Source organism: Mastigoproctus giganteus, chromosome 2, assembly GCF_048544385.1.
Source record: "Mastigoproctus giganteus isolate SK-2022 chromosome 2, ASM4854438v1, whole genome shotgun sequence".
Lineage (NCBI taxonomy): Eukaryota > Metazoa > Arthropoda > Arachnida > Uropygi > Thelyphonidae > Mastigoproctus > Mastigoproctus giganteus.
The window spans coordinates 139,341,907-139,363,849 of record NC_143576.1 but is presented as its reverse complement, the minus strand read 5'-3'; the positions used below and the strand labels follow the sequence as shown (position 1 = coordinate 139,363,849).

The following is a 21,943-nucleotide window of genomic DNA, read 5'->3' as shown; positions in this document are numbered from 1 at the left end:
TAATATTAATGTTTCCAGTTTCTAAATGGAAACCTTTGCCACATAAGACTTGGCCTTCACAAAGCCATGCTATGATCCCTTTAGAATTTCCTTCTTGTGAAGGTGTTATATATTATCTTTAATTACTGATTTAATTAGCTCACCTGCTAGTCAAACTTGCTCTCCAATCCAAAGGAATCACTGCAGTATAGTGATGATATCACTAGCAGTCTTAATGGTATAATGTGTTTGCTGCATTCTTTAATGTAACTGGATGTATTCTGTCAGTCCCAGGTGTTATATTTCCTTTTGGCACCCAGGATTAACAGGTGCTTCTTAGAGTTCATTATTTTTAATCTTACTGCAGTCTGACTCTTTCTCTGTAATCCCACCTTTCAATTGTGCTTTCACTTGTAAAAATGAGTGCATAATACTTGGTTAGCTTGTCTGCAATTCTGGCTCGATTGTTTTTGCCATTTTGGACTTGTATGGTTTGCCTTCTTTTTGTATTAACATATGAGAAAAAGGCTCAAGCTAATGGGAGTGCTGTGGTTCAGGGGAGAACTGAGGGGGGCAGTTGCCCTCTGAATCACAGTCTATTAAAATGCACTGTTTGCTTGATGTTTGCGGAGCAGTCGGGTACGGGACATGATACGGCCAAGGGGGATGTCTTTGTGTGTGCACGATGTAAGGAGTGCAAGGAAATCAGGCGACAACTCAGCGTTGTTATGGGCCTTTATGAGACCTTGAAGGACAGGGTGGATGCCCTCGAAGGAAATAAATTGAGGGGCCCATCAAGCTCTCAGCTGCCCACATCAACGCCAGAGCTTGCACTTGGTCATCAGGCAACACAGGGGCAGCCCCCTAGGCAGAATGCGCTGGTCCCACAGGAACTAGTAGTTGTTGGTGACTCTATTGTCAGGGAAACGGGGAACATGCTTTGTAAAAAGGATAGGTGGAACAGGACCAGGGTATGTCTGCCAGGGGCAAAGGTTGATGACGTTGTAGAGCGGATATCATCTTTTAAGGGCACAAAAGGTGATATAGTTGTACACGTTGGCACTAATGATATTAAGAGTAGGAGACCGGCGGAATTACTTAGCAAGTACAGGTCACTGTTGAAAAAAAGCCATGAATTAGGGTTGAACTTGAAAGTGTCTGCAATTCTGCCCAGACACGATAGGAGGGAGTATATGATGAGAGCCTTGTCGATCAATTCGGCCCTGGAGGGATTGTGCAAGGCTCAAGGGGTAGAATTTTTTTCAGCCTGGACTGTACTTGTTAACAGGAGAGATTGCTTCTACAGGGATGGGATACACTTAAATAGAAAGGGTGCAAGAATTTTTGCTGATGCTGTTGAGGCAGTGTTAGGTGGGTCGGAAAACTGCTAGTTGGGGGGGGGATACAAGGACTAATAGATTAACAGTAGCCACTGGCAGAGGTGGAAGTGATTCTTGCACTGCTTCTATTCAAATGAGCAGAAGTCTGAAAAACAAGATGCAGGATATTTCAGAGACTGCTGGTAGTCATTGCGTTACAAGTAAACACATGGGTTGTGTTAGGGTAGCTAAGAATAGAAACAGGTGCATGTATACCTGCGTGTACACCAATGCTAGGAGTTTGGTAAATAAATTTGATGAATTTGAGGTATTGCTCAAAACATCAAAGGCAGATATTGTTGGGATATCAGAGACGTGGTGTCACACAGATATAAGTAATGCGGAACTGGAATTTGGGGAATACAATGTATATAGAAAGGATAGACAGGACAGGAGGGGAGGAGGGGTTATGCTATTAATTAAAAAACACAAAGTCAAAAGAAGTGAAGCCAGTTGACATCGATGGACAGGGCAGTGTCGAGTCAGTTTGGTGTGACATAAGCATAGGGAAATCAAAATTGAGGGTAGGAGTGTGCTATAGGCCTAATGACTCTGATGAGTATAATAATATATTGTACAGGGAAATAGAGTGGGCCAGTAAATCAGAGAGTCTTATAATGGGGGATTTTAATTTCCCAGATATTGACTGGAATTTGTGGGTTGGTCACTCGCACACTAGCAAGGCTTTTGTGGATTTATTGGATGATTGTTTTCTACATCAGCATGTTCGTGAGGCAACAAGAGGGAGCAATACTCTTGATCTGATTATCAGTAGTGATTCTTCATGCATTAAGAACCTGCAGATAAATGAACCACTAGGTGGCAGTGATCACAGTGTGTTGAAGTGGGATTTACTCAAGGAGGTAACTACCATCAGAGGTAAAGGGAAGGGTTTTTGTTTTCGTAAAGGCGACTATGATGGTCTGAGACAGTATTTAAATTCTATACAGTGGAACCAACTGATGATGTTACCAACAGCAAACTCAAAATGGGAAGCATTCAAGGAACTAATCTTGGTGGCTACCAGGCTTTACATACCAACTAAGAAATATTGTTCAAGGTTTAGGCCTAAATGGTTGTCAGATGGACTAATGAGACATGTGGCAGAGAAGAAAAATGCATGGGATACATACAAATTAATGGGTGACATGGAAGCCTATGATAGATATAAGTTGGTCTGTAACCAAGTCACAAAGGAGATTAGGCAGGCAAAGGCAGACTACGAAAAATCCTTGGCAAAGGATGCAAAGAAAAACAGAAAGGAGTTCTTTACATACTTGAACTCGAGAAGGAAAGGGATGAATCAGATTGGTCCACTGGATATTGATGGTTCAACAGTTGAGGATCCTGCTCAGGTGGCTAACAATCTAAACGAGTATTTTGCATCTACATTCACGCATGAGGAGTTATTCAGGAAGGAGAATGATGTAGGTAAAGTAAACATTGGCAGTGAGCTGGATGATTTTGTAATAACTGAGAGGAAAGTGGAGGAGAGATTGTTGAGGATAAACATAAAAAAGGCACCTGGGGTGGATGGGATCTATCCAGTTATATTAAAGGAGGCAGCAAAGGAAGTATGCAAACCCCTAGCCATAATTATGAGAGCTTCTTTGGACTCAGGGGAGGTACCCATAGACTGGAGATGTGCAAATGTAACCCCAATTCACAAAGGAGGATCAAAGGCTGACACAAGTAATTATAGACCTGTTAGTTTAACTTCTGTTCCAGGTAAATTAATGGAGGCACTGGTTAAAGAAGCACTGCAGGATCATCTAGACAAGAATTCAGTTATAGCTCAGACGCAGCATGGTTTTGTTAAGGGCAGGTCTTGCCTGACCAATTTGATTGGATACTATGATGTAGTCACAAAAGAACTGGATGCAGGGAATAACTTTGATATTATATATTTGGATCTTAGAAAGGCTTTTGATACTGTTGCACATGGAAGACTGCTGCACAAATTGGAGCAGTGTGGCATTGGAGGCAAATTGCTGCTATGGATAAGGGGATGGTTGAGTGGCAGAAGACAGAGTGGTAATCAATGGACACTGCTCAACATGGACTAATGTTATTAGTGGAGTTCCTCAAGGTTCAGTGTTGGGTCCATTGTTGTTTTCGGTGTTTATGAATGATATTGATGATGGGATATCAAGTTTAATGTCTAAGTTTGCAGATGATACAAAGGTTGGCAGGGTCGTTAAGGACACTACTGACGCTATGCTGCTGCAACAGGATCTGGAAAGGTTGAACAGATGGGCTGAGAGGTGGCAAATGAAGTTTAACATTGACAAATGTAAAGTACTACATATGGGTAACAGTAACCCCAGAGCAATGTATCAACTCTGCGGTACTACACTGACAGTGGTGGAGAATGAAAAGGACCTGGGGGTAATTGTGCAGGCAGATATGAAGTTCTCTGAGCAGTGCAGACGAGCTGCAAGAGTAGCTCATGGTGTCTTGTCAATGATATACAGGAATTTTTCTAGCAGGGATAAGGAGGTGATTATTCCCTTGTATAAGGCAATGGTTAGGCCACATCTTGAGTACTGTATACAGGTCTGGAGGCCTCATTTCAAGAAGGATGTAGAGCTGCTGGAACGGGTACAGAGAAGGGCAACAAGATTAGTAAATGGAACAAAGGGTTGCTCTTACGAAGAAAGGCTTAAGTTTTGCAAATTACAGAGTCTGGAGACTAGGCACCGGCGAGGTGATCTGATAGAGGTGTATAAGGCTTTGAATGGTTTGAGCATGCTCAATGCCAATGGGATTCTTCATCTTTCTCAGAATAATCACCTCAGAGGGCATAAATTCAAATTGAGGAAGGACGGATGTCGGATAGATGTGCGGAAATTTGCCTTTGGCCAGTGGGTGGTTGGTTGGTGGAACCGACTTCCATCACTTGTTGTTGAAGTTGATAGCCTAAACAAATTTAAAGCTCAACTGGACAGGTATTTCGAACGAACGGAGGGGTGAAATGGGAGAGGGTGTTTTTTTTTTTTTTTTTTTTTGGCTGATGCTGAATAAGCTTGCTTTCTTGCATCATATGCCTCTACTAATGCTAACCCTATTCTTAGCTCTTCTTACCCCCCTCCTTCCAATGACTTCTTATCAGCCTTTGCTTTCCTTATCTGATCTGTAGTATTGTTACTGTTACATATTTGTTTAAAGTTCTCGTGTGGCAGTGTTATGTGGTAATCTGAAATGTCTCATGCAGAGGTCCTCAAACTTTTTGGAGTCATGACACATTAATGAAATCCTTTATACTTCATTGATCCCCAACCATTTAATAAAAAAATAATAAAAATAACAATATTTTAAGGACTGTTTCTGAATTTAATCGCAGCAAAGAGGATGTTTTTAATTTATATCAAAAAATGTTGGAAACATTTAGTGAAGCTCTAAATGGGGCCATACATATACTTGATGTATATATCATTTAAAATATTTTTTACTTATTTTAATTTAAAAATTTACTTTTGAAGTATCTGTTTTTTTTTTATTTGTTTTTTATCGGAAATCCTCTGTAAAAATAAAACATTAAAATAAATTAACATTCTTTATTGAATTTTATATATCATATTAAATATTATATTTATTGAATATCATTAATGCAAAGGATGTGGTTGATAGGTTTTAATAAGCTCTTTAATATTGGGTTTGAGAGTTTTAATCTTAACTCGCAGCACCCTTCCAAATTTAGTCGGTTCCTCTCTTTTGTTACTAAAATGCTACTTATATGACTAAAACCGGCTGCAACCGTGTTAGTGCTGGGAAACGTAAGTGAAAATGGCTCAATGGCTGCAGAAAGTTTGGGATATTTTGTTGTTTATATTCTTCCAATAATCGCTGACACTTTTATTATTAAATAAAGATTTAGCTTTTATATACATACATATCAATGAATTTGTTGTTTAAGTAACCTGGTTCAACTCCATTTTTGATATTTATATCAAATGGTGTAATGATCCAATCAGGCACATTTATTTCCTCCCAGTCCTTGAAACGTATTTTAGTCTTCCCTTATTTTTCAAGATGCTCTATGTATATCTCCAAATGATCATCTGAAAGTTTTTTACCTCCTCCTTCCAATTGTTTCATTAAACCTTTTCAGTTTTGCTACAATAGATTTGAGATATTGAATATTTTTCCAGTTGATGATAACTGATATTGGATTTTTTTCCAGTTGATGATAACTATTATTCTCATTATTAGATCTAGAGAAGGGGGGGTGGAAAGAGTGTTCTTTATATTTGCTCATCTCTTTTTTTGTGGGTATGGATATGTATATTTTTAGATGCATTAATAATGAAATATTTTTTCAAGGTAGCTGATGTTTTGTTCTATCTGCATTTTATTTTTTAAACCCATGATCCTCACTTTTTTTTTTTAATTGTTCGGCCATCCAAATAAATATTATTTTTGAATAATCTAAGCAAGCAGGTTTTCATTTCAACTTTATAACTGAAGCAGGGCAGATTAAGTGTTTTGTAAGACTTTAGACACTATAGCTCATTGAATTTTAAAGTAATAGAGGATTCATTTTTGCTGTTTAGGAATTTAGAAAAATGCCAGTCAGTCTGAAAATGACAGAGCACTGATTTCTTCATTTGCTTAGTCACAAAAAAATTGTTGCTAGTTACAAAAATTTCCTAAATTTAAATTTTACGTCCAATTGATCACTGTTTTAGATCCAAGTGGTCACTGCCAGTTATTGATTCCTCCACAGAACATGCTGAAATAAGTGGCAATCATCCATTTGTTCAAAAATACATTACCATGTTAATTTTTAGTCTGCTTTTTAGTCTATAAGCAGTAGGTTGAAGGCACCCATACTGAGACTGGTGTACTTGCTAGCCCATTCAAATTGCTTAAAGTGATTTTTGTCATGCTCCTCAGTCATGTGGCCTACAACATACCACTACTTTCATCTTTCCTTTACTGCAAGTCATTTCACATTACATAAACTCAACATCTGCATTACTATTATCTGACTCGGAGAAGGTTTATGTTACTTTCAGGCAGTTTTTGATTAGAAGCAACTGTCCTCCATCCCTCCCTATCTCCCCTTAACACACTATTTACTCAGAGATGAAATTCTTCATCTTGTATCTTTGAGTGGCACCACGTCTCAGTATGCTCATGAGAGGTTGACTCGCATGAGCAACTGAATCAGATGCTCTTCTAAAATGCAAATAAAAATTGTCGAAATTATTTCCTACATTCAGCTCATGAGTAACCATGTCAAAATAGCTAACCAGGTTAATTAACCTTCTACTGCTACTAATGCCACTTTTTTTTAAAATTAATATTCTCTAACTTGTGTACAGTATTTTCTTTTTTAATTTTGATATACTGTGAATTATCAAAATTATTTTGTTTGGCATTTAACAGATACTAGGTGAACAATAGTGTATTTCTAGGAAACTCCCATTCTCAGATTGTTTCTGTGAGACATCAAACAATAGATGTCTAATCTTGCCATAGAACAGCTCTGGTTTTGCTAGCTAAAGGTGAACAACTGTTGAAAATATAGAAATTCACATTGCATCTGCTAGATGCCATACAAATGTCTGTTTTAATTATGGTGATGAATGACCTTCAATTCTGAAAAAAAAAAAAAAAAAAAAAAAGCTATATAAATTTATTTTATTATTATTGATTTCTCTTGTATATTTTTATCTTATATTTTTTAATCGAATTTAGCAAATCATAATTAGTAGATCACTGTTTTCAATTTAGTAAAAAAGATAATTAATTTTTTACAATTAAAACAAAAAGGGATGTTTCTCACAGACTGCACAGAAGCATCTTTGTTAAATTGAGGATGCAAGATGAAAGACTAAACATGACGTTTTCTGAGCAATGCAGACAGGCTGCCAGGGCAGGTCATGGGGTTTTGTCAATGATATATAGGAATTTTGCTAGCAGGGAGAAGGAGGTAATTGTTCCTCTGTATAAGGCAATGGTCAGGCCATGCCTTGAGTACTGCATACAGGTCTGGAGGCCTCATTTTAGGAAGGATGTAGATTTACTTGAGCGCGTACAGAGAAGGGCAACAAGATTGGTGAGGGGAATGAAGGGATCCTCTTACCAAGAGAGGCTTAAGTTCTGCAAATTGCAGTGGCTGGGCACGGTGATCTGATTGAGGTGTATAATGCCTTGAATGGGTTGAACACGCTGAATTCTGATGGGATCCTTCCACTTGTTCAGATTACGAACCTAAGGGGGCATAAATTCAAATTAAGAAAGGACAGATGTAGAACAGATGTGCGGAAATTTGCCTTTAGCCAGCTGGTGGTTAATTGCTGGAACAAACTTCCATCTGTCGTCGTGGAAGTTGATAGGTTGAATAAATTTAAGAAGGAACTGGACAGGCATTTGGAGGGAATGGTGTTTTTTTTTTTTTTTTTGGCTGATGCTGCATAAGCTCATACACTTGCTTTCTTGCATCACATACTACTACTATTATTATTTTTCCCTAACAGAACCATCATGTAGCCTTCAGAATTCCATTTCCATCTAAATGTACCTGTATTGCCTTAATGATTTATTATTGTTGCCCACTTTTATGTGAACTGCCTTAATGTATTGGGGTTACATTGACAGTTTCCAGTGTATCACCAACCTCTTGAGTCTAGTGATACCTTCATAATTAACCTTAGTGGTTCAATGCACTCTCTTGCTGCCTCCTTCAAAATTACTGGTTATATGCTGAACTCTAGGAGCCTTGCTTGCCCTTAGGCAATGTTTTTCTAATAAATAGTCATCTGCAATTTCAGTATCATTAATTTCATAATCTCCTCACTATAGTGGGTGCTTTGTAAAAGATCGATGCAAAGTACCTGCTCAGTTCATCAGCAGTTATCTAAGAATTTTCACACTCATTACATGAGGATCTGATCTGATTTGGTTTCTTCTTTGTATTGACGTGCATGGAAAAATTCTCCCTGTTGTTTGTTCTCTTCTTCTTCTTATTATTATTATTAGCCATATGGTGCAAGGAAGCCTGAGGCTTATGCTGCACCAGCCAAAAAAAATTTCTGAACCACCCCGAGAGAGAGAGAGAGAGAGAGAGAGAGAGAGAGAGAGAGAGAGAGAGAGAGAGAGAGAGAGAGACAGACAGACAGACAGTAGTAGAAGGGGATCACCAAGAAAGAGAAGAATAATGATATCCAGCTCAGGACCCTGGGTGTGCCAGGGCTCTTAACCAGTTGATTTCTCATACTCAGCAAACCTCACTTTCTCTATGTAAGAAAGTGATTATTTTCTTTTTTAATTTTGATATACAAGGCTTGGCCTTCACAAAGCCATGCTATGATCTCTTTAGAACTTCCTTCTTATGATGGTGTTCCTGTATATTATCTTTAATTACTGATTCTATTAGCTCACCTGCTAGTCAAACTTGCTCTCCAATCCAAAGGAATCACTGCAGTATAGTGATGATATCACTAGCAGTCTTAATGGTATAATGTGTTTGCTGCATTCTTTAATGTAACTGGATGCCCTGTAAGATACTACATAGCATCTATTGCAGTAGAGGCTATGTAGTATCTTAAACTGTCATAGTCTTTCTTTTTTTTTTCTGAAATCAAACCCCATACCTTTACCTTTAACAGCTGTCTTTTCTTTCTTCATTTCTTAACTAAGGACTATGTGATCACCTCCCCTTAATGGTTCCTGTACTGTGAGCCCTATATTGCCATCTAGTTCATGGGTAATGAATGACCAGGTTTAGAATATTCTTACCCCTAGTATTTTTTCTAACATGCTGATGTAAATAATAATCACCCTGTTTTATTTAAAAATTGTCTCTCATGGTGAGTTTTCCTCCCAATTTCTCCATTCAATAAGAGCAAACTGAAATCACCCATAATAAGACATTCACACTTGCTTGCCTGTTCCTTCTACATGTAAAGGCTATTGCCATACTCTTCACAATCTTCTGGTTGATAGCATACCCCCACTCTTTTTATTTTTATATCCAACTACTCACACCACTCAGATTTAAATCTGAAAAATCTGAGAAAGCTTTAGTCATGCCCAAGTTACTTTTGATAGGAAGCATGATCCCCACCCAACCACCCTTTCTGTTTTGTCTGTCCTTCCTAAATGCATTAAACACAGCATAGTGAAACCTATTCCCTGTTTTAGCATGACACTATGTTTTGTTAGCTCTATTATGTCAGCATTAGTTGTCCTAACCAAGAGTTTAATTTCACTCATTATATTGATGATACTCCTGACATTACTGTAGACCCAGTTAAGACAATGTTTTTGTGTTTAAGATTTAAGTTAAGATTGTTTCCACAGCATTAGTTTCCCATTCATTTGAAACATTGCTGCCCTTGGCACATCTTGCCGTTATTGCCTGTTGTTAGTAACAAATCAGAACTTTTGAGATGTTTGCATTACTTTGGCCAATATCATTGGATAAATGCATGTCTATATTATTCCTATCTCTCCTCTAACTAATTTCCTCTTTCCCTTAAGCATAGTTGTCGACTGTCAGATTTATGACTGAGAATCAATCTTTTTTGATTTGATCCCTTCTCTGTCTCACCATTATACTTGAGTTGGTGCAATACTCCATTTTGCAAAGCAATTTTCCCTCCATGCTTTTCTTTTTGCAAAAAATAGTAAATTCTCTAAATTTTTCCTTCATTTTGTTAAATGTGGCCATGGTTCACCTTAATAAAACAGTTTGCAGTAATTGTTCAATTAGCCATAAAAAATAATAATAAATAAATAAAAAGCAGCAGCAAACTTTATTTTGTGGGTTTTCATTTCCAATGTCATGTTTGTTACAGCTCAGGGATGATACCCTCTCTCAATTTAGAAAGCAATAAATATTTATTAATAAAAGAACTTAAAGTTTATTAGAAACTAATATAATTAAAAATGTTTTCAAAGAAAATAAATTATGCATTTTCAAATCCTAACTCACATTGCTGATGATCTAGAAATATGAGCCAAAACACAATCAGTACCCTCCCCAATCAATAATTCAGTAAATGCTACCTTCCTTGTCAATCACATTACAAAAGACACTGAAAACTAAGTACAGACAATACATCATGAATGTCAAAACAAATTGATGTGATAAAACTTTTAACACAAACTGTTTCATGTGGTAAGCAAAATAAGTGTTACTGCAAGGTTTCATGTTATGCTGTTGAAGTAATTTGTATGCTGATATTGATGAAGCGTTCCAACCTCAAATATTTAATATGCTTATAGCACAAACTGCAGACTTAGTTTGGTAGCCAGCTGACTTTCTATCATGAATTCTTTTGACTATAGAACATTTCCTTACGGCATTCAAAAGTCTGCTAGCTCTGAACAGAATTCATAGATAGCAAATTACCCAACTGGTCATCAGAAGCATTAAGTTAAAAATTATTTAACTTTAACTTAAATATAATCATATTTAGTGAATGAATTCATCATCTAATAAAGCTGTTCATTTAAACATTAGCTTTCCTAATGTAAAATGTTAGGTAAGCTAATGTTTAAAATCATGCTGCACGGATAAACAATCCTATGGTGCAGTTTTCATTTCTAGTGTCATGTTTATGTTACAGCTCAGTGATGTTTTATGTATTTTAATATGAAATATGTATTTTCAGTGAAATTTAATTTCTAGTACAGTATGGTCTTGCAAAAAAATCCCTGCTTTTACCAAAAAAATGTCCTGTTTTGCTCCTGATTTTTGTTCTGTTTTGGCTAAAAAACCTCCTGTTTTCTTCTTGCCTACAAATACCTAATCTCCAGTTTTTTGAAAGTTATCTGCTATGCCTAAAGTATCCTTAATGATACAAAGGGTACTAGGAAAGTTTTGCAATACAGCTTTGTTTATTTATTTTTTCAAAGTAATTTCCTCTACATTCAATACACCTCTCTATCCTCTGAAACCAATCTTTAAGCCAGTTCTGCCAAGTTTCACTAGGGAGTAAAGCACACTCGTTGTCCCAAGCCCGTAGAAGGTCCTCATCACTGGAAAACCGCCTCCCTTTTAGCTTCATTTTCACATGCGGGAACAGTGCAAAGTCGCAGGGAGCAAGGTCTGGACTGTAGGGAGGGTGCTCGAGAAGTTTCAGTCCTGTCGTGGTCAAATATTCGGTGCAGGCTTTGGCGCGGTTAGCTGGAGCATTATCGTGATGGAGGTACCAGGTGTCCATTCTTGACTTTGGCCGCAGGTTCTTCATAGATCCAATGACTTTAGGCAGGCATTGTTCAGTATACCACTTAGCTGTGACTGTCTTCTGCATGTCCAAAACGACACGTTCCACAATTCCACTCGATTTGAAAAATACAGCTATCATTTTCTTCTTTACAGATCGGGATTTTCTGACAATTACGGGTGTGTCGTCATCATCAAAGACCCAAACTTTGTTTTGAGCCTTGGTCGGCAGATCGTAATAGTACAGCCAAGTCTCGTCACCTGTCACGATGTTGTTCACATACCAAGATTGTCCCTTATCAATCTTTTTTAACATCTCCCGGCACCAAGTCACACGTCGTGTCATCTGCTCTTCAGTCAGTTGATGCGGCACCCAGAGAGAACAAAGTTTCTTCACGTGCAAATGATCTTGCAGAATCGAACGAATTGCTGGTGCATTTAGGCCCAAAGTATCCTCTATCTGTTGGTAGGTCACTCGCCTGTTTTCGTCAAGCATTTTCCTCACAGCAGTAACATTTTCCTCCGTAACTGACGTTCGTGGCCTTCCTGGCCTCTCAGAATCCTCCAGAGTGAAATTTCCCCTTTGGAATTCTCTATACCACCTGAATATCGTTGTACGATGTGGACAATCATCATCTAGTGCAAGAGTCATTTCTTCTAAGCACTGGTCTATGGTTAAACCACGCACGAAATTGTACTGCAAAACTGTCCTTATCTCATTTCGTGACCACGATGCCATCGCAAGCACTTTACACTCTCACTACTAATGATGAGCCCATCGACTTGGCGCGGCGGCTACTATGCATGTATGAACATGTCTCAACATGCAGCAACAAGCAGCTTCCTGTGATTCATTGTTGCGTCATATTGCAAAACTTTCCTAGTACCCTTTGTATTAGCAAAAACTCTTGTACTGCTTTTGTTCAAATGTATTCCATCTCTACAAAATAGATTCCTTCTGCCTACAAGTGCAGGTCATGTAGATAAAAATTTTTCCCCAAGAGTCTTGCAGAGTCCTTTAAGTCTTTAGTTTAGTTTAGTTTAGTTAATCCACAAGGCATTCATATAATCCACAAGCATATAGTTCCTTCTATCATGTCTGGGCAGAATGGCACATGCACGCACGCACACACACACCCAGCACTCATTCTTGTGGCATTTTTTCATCATGGTCCTGTATTTATCCAAAAATCATCAGTTTTAATGATTTGTTGGATAAAAAGAGAACCACAATGAATAAGGAGACTCCCCTTATTGAGCGTGTTTAAGATTATTATTATTCTCCACATGAATAATAATCTCTCTATTCCCCATAAATTGTTTCTTTAATAATGTCCCTTTATACTCCTTAAAATTTGAAAATCTGTTAGAGATATTAGTTGTTGCATCCAAAGATACCTGGCTGTAGTCTACCTGTTTTTATTACAAAAAAGTATTCTTTATTTTCATAACAATGAAATTTTCCAAGAAAACTAAATCCTCTTGAACCAGAGCAGTATGTACTTGATTATTCTGTTCTGAGGCCTTAATGGGGGAGGGGGGGGTGTGCATCACCTGGCAGTTCACAAGGTCCTTGAATCCCTGACCAGTTTCATTTCTTCGGTGACTCAAATTCATCTAGCAATGCTCCAAGTTTTAGTTTGAGATCAGTACACTCTTTTCCTTATTCCTAATGTAAAACAACTTATATTGGGAACAAGGAGAAGAACTGTCAGTTGAGAAAGGATGAAAGAAAACTGATGAATGAAAAAAGAAATAAAATAGCACACACTTCCTGAGAAATCAAGTGTGACTCCTGGGGGGGGGGAAGCGATCACCACACTTGGAAACCTCTGCACATGCACAATATGGCATAAGAAGCTGATGTGCTAACACATTTAAAATGAACAACTTGTTGATTTTTTTTTTTTAATATGTATATTTTTATTCATTTGCTGATTATAGCAGGCAGAGATAGCATACTACCTTTCATTTTTACTGATCCTGCAGAAACTCTTAGTTTTCAGAAGATAAGCAGACATAAATTTGTTTACTAATGCTGCAGTTTTATTAATATAATAAATAACACTAGCACAGACACTGATTTTGTTTCTTTTTTTCCAATCAATCATTTGATAAGCTGTTTAAAGAAGGAAAAAAAGTTATACAGTACATTAGATATTTAATCTTCTTTTGCAGTTGCTGTTTAGTATTTAGTCAGTTGAAAAGCTGTGGTTAGATTAAAAGGTATCTCTAATGGAAGACTTATTGAGGGCATTACCTGATGATCGTCCAATCACTGCTGTATGTATTGTTGAAGACCCAACAAAATGTCCTCCAGGGTTTCAAGTAGTATGTATACATTCATATTATTTCAATTTATAGAGACCTAGTTTCAAATATTAATATAATATGCCAGTATTATTTTCTCAAATGCTTTGCTGGCAAAGGTAAAGAAAGCCAACACACGAGAACCATGCCAAACTTTGGGAAACTTACTGGGGAATCTCGTTTCCTGCTACTGCAGTTTCTCCCTACATTCTCAGTAAACAGATGGTGCATATTATTGGTAGAAGTTGATAACAAAGTGTTGATTAGTTTTTTCTCATTATTAAAAGCAGATTATTGGAGTTCATGAGTGTAATGCCTTTGCGGCCGAAATTTACTTACAGCTACACCCTCGAGACTGCCTCAGTCGGTGTTTATTCCCCCTTCCTGCTGTTTTAAAATAGGAAAATAACTTCTACTGACTGTGCATGTTATTGGTAGTGGCAATAGAAGTTGTTTTCCTATTTTAAAACAGCGGGAAGGGGGGGATAAACACCCTAAGACTGGAGGGCATATACCCGCAAGTAAATTTCAGCCCACTCATAAACTCCAATAATCTGCTTTTAATAATGAGGAAAAAAACTAATCAGTACATTGTTGTCGACTTATACTGCCACTGCCGATAACATGCACCATCTGTTGACCAAGAATTCAGGGAGGAACTGCAGTAGCGGGAAACAAGTTTGTCCAGTAAGTTCCCCAAAGTTTCCCATGGTTCTCATGTTGGCTTTCTTTACCTTAGCTGCTTTGCTTTTTAATTTTTGCATCATAAAACAGAATTTTTTAATTTATTGCCTTTGAATTTATAGGTGAAGTACAAGGGCTGTTCAATAAAGTATGATGATCATTTTTTTTTTTTTTTTTCACAACATACTTTTATTAATCATCCATATTTTGATGGTCCTTTTCAAAGTATTCCCCATTTGACGAAATGCATTAACTCCAACATTTCTGCCATTCTTCAAAACACGGTGGAAGCTATTTTTTGACAGGCATTTGTGAATTGCCTCATCTTTACAACTTCTGAAAAACTGGAAACATTTTCCTTACAGCTCCTTCTTTAGCTTTGGAAATAAAAAAATTCAGGGTACAAGGTCAGGGCTGTAGGGTGGATAAGGAACACATTTGACATTACTGCTGGCTAAGTATTCAATGCTGTCATTGAGAAATGTGAGGTCTCGCATTGTCATGGTGTAGTATTCACCCACCTTCATGCAGTTGTGGCCATTTGTGACAAATAAGATCCTGCAAAGTGTGCAGTCTAAGTTCTATAGTAAGGTACCATAACAGTAGTATGACATGGCACATCATGCTGATAAACCATTCCTTGAATGTCAAAAAAAAGAGATGACCATAACCTTTTCTGCAGAAGCCACAACTTTTGCTGTTTTTAGTGTTGGTGATGATGTAGACTTTCAAAGAGAGCTTTGTTACTTATCTTTGGGTCAAAATGATGACCCCCATGTCTAATCCACCATTATCACCTTGTGCGGAAATCCACCATCTTCAGGAACCATCCATTGCAGCTCCTGACAAACTTCTATGGAAACTTGTTCAGATGAGTAGTGGCGAAACCCAGTGTGCACAAACACGTGTCATGTGCAAATGGTTATGGAGAATACCATGTGTGCTTCCTACTGATATTCTCAACATTTCTGCCAGTTGCCTTACTCTTATGCAACAATCTTCTCTCACGATTACAGAAGCAGTTTTTATGTCTTCTGTGGTGAGAGCAGTAGTTTAAGCTCTAGAACCATCGGTTTTTGTGATTGAATCATGTCTATCATTAAACATTCTAAACCACCCGTGCTGTACTATATAGAAGTGTGGGTTCACCATAAACCTCTTAACATTTCATATGCTTAAATTTGTTTTCTTGAGATAGAAACAAAATTTGAGAGTAACATACTGTTCCTTGTGTATCACATTCACTGTTATGTAGGCAAAACTGAACAGGCATAAACTTGACCAACTGCCAAGGTCACACCATGAGCACAAGTCAACTGCACAGTTACTATGTGATGCAACTTGGTTTGGTCTTAAATTTGGCAGCTCAGCTAGAAATAGCAAGCAGTACTGTTGTTCATAAAAAATTACGATCATTCTTTATTGAACAGTCTTTGTATATGTAAAGGTGCTTTCTGACTCCATATATCAGGAGGATGAGCTATGAACCTTATTAGACTCATGCTTTTGACTTCCCTAATTATGGTCCCCCCCCACCTCCCTTGAATAATAAGCATCAGACATTTCATTTCAGAAATGTCACTGTACTAAGAGACATTTCCCAAGACTAAGTTCGTCCACATCTTTTGCCTCAGACTTTGGAATTAATTTTGGTTATACATTTTATATCAACTTTTAATTCTCAAAAAGCTTGTTAGCTAGTAAAACATATTAGAAAAGTATTAGCACAAATTAGAAATGAAACAAATATTAAAATCAGTTTACCAGGTTTAGCCAAGGGACACCCATCCATAGTTTTCAAACCAGTGAGGGGATACTTGCTTCTCATTGGTTTGGGATGGAAACTGGGGACCACTTGGTAGAGGACAACTCTGAAACACATACCACCTGTCTTCATCTTCACCACAGAAACATAACAGAGATTCTGTTATCCACAACTGATATAATTTTGTTCTAAATGGACCTAGCCCTGTTATGAAGAAATATACTGGTAAACTGGATACCAACTAAGGTCTCAGTTTAATATCCACCTCTGTAATAAAGAAGTGAATTGTTCTTCCTTTGATGGAATTGCTCTGCATCCTTTGCCACTGCACTTCTGCTTTTATTTTCTCTCTCTCTCTCTCTCTCTCTCTCTCTCTCTCTCTCTCTCTCTCTGTTAAGATGTGGTCCATTCTTTAGCTTATCTTCAGGACAAGACTGAATATTGCATATCTGAACTCTATGCTTCCTCCTCATGAATCCTAGGGATGTTTTAGAAGCAACCAAGTCTACTGGCATTTGCTCCATTATCACTGCCAAGTCATTATTGGAGACAGGACTAGTTGCTGTACTGATGTTTAAGAGTGCAAATCTTGAATGAACACTAATTGCTTTTTGATGGTACTATTATGTATAGTATAATTTTTCTGTTGCACAACTGTCCCACAAACATAGAAAATAACAGTATTTTGTGAAACCTCCCTGTAAATCAGTCAGTAATTCAATTACTTTAAGATCACTTCACACAAAGTTTTAATACTTTATTGCACTAAAGATCTTGGATGTCTTTCATATTTCTTTCAAACCAACAACATGAAATAGAGAAACTGCTATGAATGCATTTCATTGTGCAGCAAAACTGGCCTGAAATGTAGTTTTGAGTTATTAATAAATATATGCTATTCATTAGGATTCAATGCCAGTGCATTCAGAAGACCACTAATATATTTACAAAAACACATACTGTCTTCCATAACAAAATACTTTGAAAACACTTTTTAACAGTTTTCAGTATATCGTAATTTTAGGTTAGGTTAAATGTGCAATCCGGCACATTTAAATACAAAATGACATTCTGAAGGACACATAACATTGTTTTGTTAAGGGAAAATTAAGTGACCAGGTAAGCTATTTTGACACAGTTACTCGTGAGCTGATTGTACGGAAAAATTTACATGGTTTATTGGATTTTAGCAAAGTAGTTGATTCAGTCCCCCATGAGAAGTTACTGTATAAACTGGAACATGTTGGGATTACTGCAGAGATTCTAAGATGTATTGTAGGATGATTGTAGGGCAGAATGCAGAGTTGTGATTAATGGATATTCTTCAGATTGGTGTAACACCAGAAGTGAGTTCCCCAAAGTATTGGTTCTTGGACCACAGTTGTTTCTGATTTTCATATATGACATCAACAAAGAGATAGAGGCCACAATGTCAAAATTTGCAGACAATGTAAAGATTGGGAAAGTAAGTAATTATCAGTGCCAAGGGTGTGACTTCATAATGACTTGAACAAGCTTCAGAATTGTCAGAAAAGAGGTATGGATATCAGCATACACATGTTTTAATGCAGCAAAATCTTACACTTCGCAATATCAACCCCAAAATAAATTATGTTTGGTGGGTTTGAACTGAAAACAACAGAGGAAGAAAGGGATCTGGAAGTTATGATACTGGCAGATACAAAGTTCTCTGAGCACTTTAAACAGGCAGCCAGGAAAGCCCACGGTGTCCTATTGATGGTTTATCAAACAATATCCTGTAAAGGCGGAGATTATAATCCCACTGTAAGGCAATTGTAAGACTTCATTTGGAATACTGTGTTCAACTGTGGAGACCTCATTTGCAAAAAGACATTGAGCTTCTTAAAAGGATCCGAAGATGGTCAACTTGCATAACGAGATTGGCAAAAGGACAACCGTACAAGGGAAAGCTTTAATTATGTGAACTTCAGAGCTTGGCAGCCAACCACCTTAGAGGGGCCTGATTGAGGTTTATAGTGCTCTGAGAGTGGTTAGTAAAATGAAAGGTGGAATTTTCACTGTTATAAAGAAGGCATAAATTCAAATTATAGAAGTTTAGACTAGATTGCAGGAAGTTTCTTCTAGCAAGTAGTTGATTACGGAAACAAGTTGCCCCTGCAGGTGGTTGAGGCTGACAGTTTGAAGAAATTCATAGCTCAACTGGATAAATACCTGTGTGAGGATGGAAACACTTAATTTGTATTTTCTTATCTACTTTTTTTTTTTTTTTTTTTTCTTTCACTGGTGCAGCAAAAGCCTATATGGCTGATAGTTCAAAGATAGTTCCTTGCACTATATGGCTGATAGTTCAAATTTGCCATAAAACAGCTGTGACTCTGCTTATGTTTAGCATGGATATCAGCATACACAGCAGCAGCAATATCTGAACTTTCATGTGATTTGTTCACTTGTAAATAATTAATTCTCCTAATGCAAATTATTTATAGAAAGGATTTAGGGTACCGATTATTTTCATCTTTAAATAAATTTTAGTTTACGTTTTTTACAGTACTCATCTCTTAATCCGTATAGTTCAGAGACATGGAATTTAAAATGAAAGTTAAATTAAAAATGCCCTTTACTTAGGCTGTCATACATGATTAAACCTGTGATGTAACCTGTGACCAACCAAGAGTTTTCACTTTTCTTTAACTTTTAAAGAAAATTAAAAAAATATGAAAGTTAAGTCTTTAACTTTATATTTTTGGAATCGTTAAATTACATAAATTAGGACATCCACTATGGCTGATAATATCATACAGGAAATCCACGTTTGCAAATTTATCTTCCTTTCTAGTTAAAATAATCTCACCATTAATAACATATTCAAACTTTAGAATTAATAATAATCAAACCTTCAACTTAATGGTATTGACATTACCAATAACAATGTATTAGCATCATATGATGTCATCTCATTATATACTGATGTAGATTATGCATTAGGAAAGTTGCACAAACTACTTTCAGTTGAAATTACATTAAAAGAATGCAAATCCCTTAGCATAGATAGTATTTTAAAATTAACCACAATTATTAAAACAAGACACTTCACGTTTAATAATTACATCTGTAAACAAACATATGGGCTTCCTATGGGATTGGGTTTATTGGCCTCACTTTCCGAAATTTACTTAGCTGCCATTGAAAATCAAATTTTGCCATTCAAAATCAAATCAAATTATTCATATGTTATGCTGATGACATTTTACTAGTTGCTGATTGGACTACTATTACCAATCTCTTATAGAAATTTAATTCCATGAAAATTTTAATTTAATTCCGTAGATTGAAATATACTCTAGAACTAGAAGAAAATCAAATTATTAATTTTCTTAATCTTAACATTTATAAACATAATCAAAAACTTAAAACATGTATTTATAGGAAAAAAGTACACATAGGTAAATTTTTAAACTTTTATTCACATCACCCCCACAGTGTGAAAAAATCGGTATTATACAATCAAATTTATAATTCTATAAAATATTGTTATGCACAAGAAGATTTAGGAACAGAATTGCAATATTTAATTACTGCCTTTACAAAAAGTACCCAATTCAGTTAATATATAATACCATTTCAGAAGCAAAAAATAGAATAAATAAGCCTTTTATTTCAAAACAGGTAAATAATAATGACAAACGATACATCAAAGTCATACTTCCATACCATAGTCAGTTAGCCCAACAGCTTTGCAACATGTTTTCTGGTACTGACATAGCTCTAATCTTTCCTTCATATAACAGACCAGGTATAATTTAACAAGTATAAAGAAACACACACACACACACACACACACACACACACACACATACAATATTCAGACCATTAATAACATAATATATCTTATTAAATGTCAACACGACTGTAATGCATGCTATTATAGGTAGCACAATCATAAAATTTAGGTCAACCAAAACTGCAAATACTAGGTCCTATTATCATAGAAATAGTCTTCAGTCTAATTATTCTGCAACAGAACTTAGTCAACACCCACAGTCACATAACCATAACCCCCAAATAGATTCAGCAATAACCGTAACAAAATTAAATTCAAATTACAAGCTATTATTATACTTTACCTATTCATTGGTTTCATCAGAACTGGCAGAATGTGATTTTTAATGCAAAACTACCAGCCAACTTTTCGTCAATATGGCGTCTAACACATAGAATTTCCAACACGTGCTTTAGCTGTTCATCTTGGAAGTTAAGTTTAACTATAAAAAACACACATGCCTTCCTTTCTTGAAATAACCAGATGATGACGTTTTATCAATCTTCGGTTAAGATTCTTGGTTACTCATTTGCATCACAGGCTTAATCATGTATGACAACCTAAGTAAAGAGAAGTGCGCTCCTTTTTCCTTAGGACATTTTTAACCTAACTTTCAATTTAAATTCCATGTCTCTGGACTATGCAGATTAAGAGAAGAGTACTATAAAAAATGTAAGCTCTTGCTAAAATTTAATTTAAATTAATTCTCCTAATTATTTTTTGCTTTATAAAATATTTTTGGAACATGCAGCTTGCTTGGGGGGCTGTTTCCCCCCCCCCCCCTTCTTTGGTATTGTTACATTAAACCCCTTGTACTTTCTCTAATATGTTGGAATAAATATCAATTTTCCAAATGGTTCAAAAAGAACTGTTTGTTCATGGTGCATTATCATCCACAATTCCCAATTTGTAAGAGTTAGGCAGATGTTTCTCATAATGAGGCAATCATACTTGCTTATCCATTCAAGTTGCTTGAAGATATTTTGGTTTTACTCCTCTGAATCAGATTCATTGCTTTCAGGATGCTTTTGATAAGATGCATGATCCCCCACCTACTTTTTGCCCTTGCTCTCTCTCTCTCTCTCTCTCTCTCTCTCTCTCTCTCTCTCTCTCTCTCTCTCTCTCTCTCTCTCTCTCTCTCCCTTCCTCAACTGTATTATATTCACAATAATGAAATTCTTCATTCCCAATCTAAATGGCATTCTTGTCTGTCTTATTTTAAATCAGAAGATTTAAAGCATCCCATTTTGCATTGTAATGCCAAATGGCACAAAGCTGAAAATGGCCTTGGATGAAAGAGAGTATGTGAGAAGCTCCAGTGGATAACAGAGCATCACAAATTTGTGATCTTGATATACCTAGAGGACAACTAACATTACATGTGTACTTTGAAGAGTTGTTGGTGAGGAAAAGATTAAGTGTATTGGGGTGTAGTTAGGATTGTCTGGCAACACCTCCCTATTCTCATATGAGAATTCGACCTCAACTACAACTGAAGGTTTCGAAGCGATTATAGTCTCGCTACGCTTCCACTCCAGCCACATTGATATCGCATCTGTGTATATTCCCCCAGGGCCTACAATTGAAATTATTGAAGATTTAGGGAATTGGCTCTTAAACCATCTTCGTCCGTCTGCACAACGCCTTGTTTGTGGTGATTTTAACCTGCCTCCAAACCGACATCACCTCTTTATCAGGCTCTGCGAGTTCTTCGAATCCATCAACATGATACGGGTCAATGAGAACCCCACCAGGGGATTGAACCTACTGGATCTCGCTTTTGCTTCAACACCATGCACAGCTGAGGATGATCCCATCGCATTCTTCCTGTCTGATCACCAGCC

The 21,943-nt window shown here is 36.8% G+C and overlaps 1 protein-coding gene across 1 annotated transcript in view; it reads left to right on the top strand.

Annotated features, from left to right (window-relative positions):
- Window positions 1-21,943, top strand: part of Mvb12 (multivesicular body subunit 12-like Mvb12) — a 185,844-nt gene that overhangs the window by 52,158 nt on the left and 111,743 nt on the right. Inside the window, exon 3 of the mRNA XM_090368688.1 lies at window positions 13,717-13,869. Coding sequence (XP_090224814.1) covers window positions 13,774-13,869 — 96 coding nt within the window. The 5' untranslated portion in view covers window positions 13,717-13,773. The remainder of the gene's footprint in view (window positions 1-13,716; window positions 13,870-21,943) is intronic.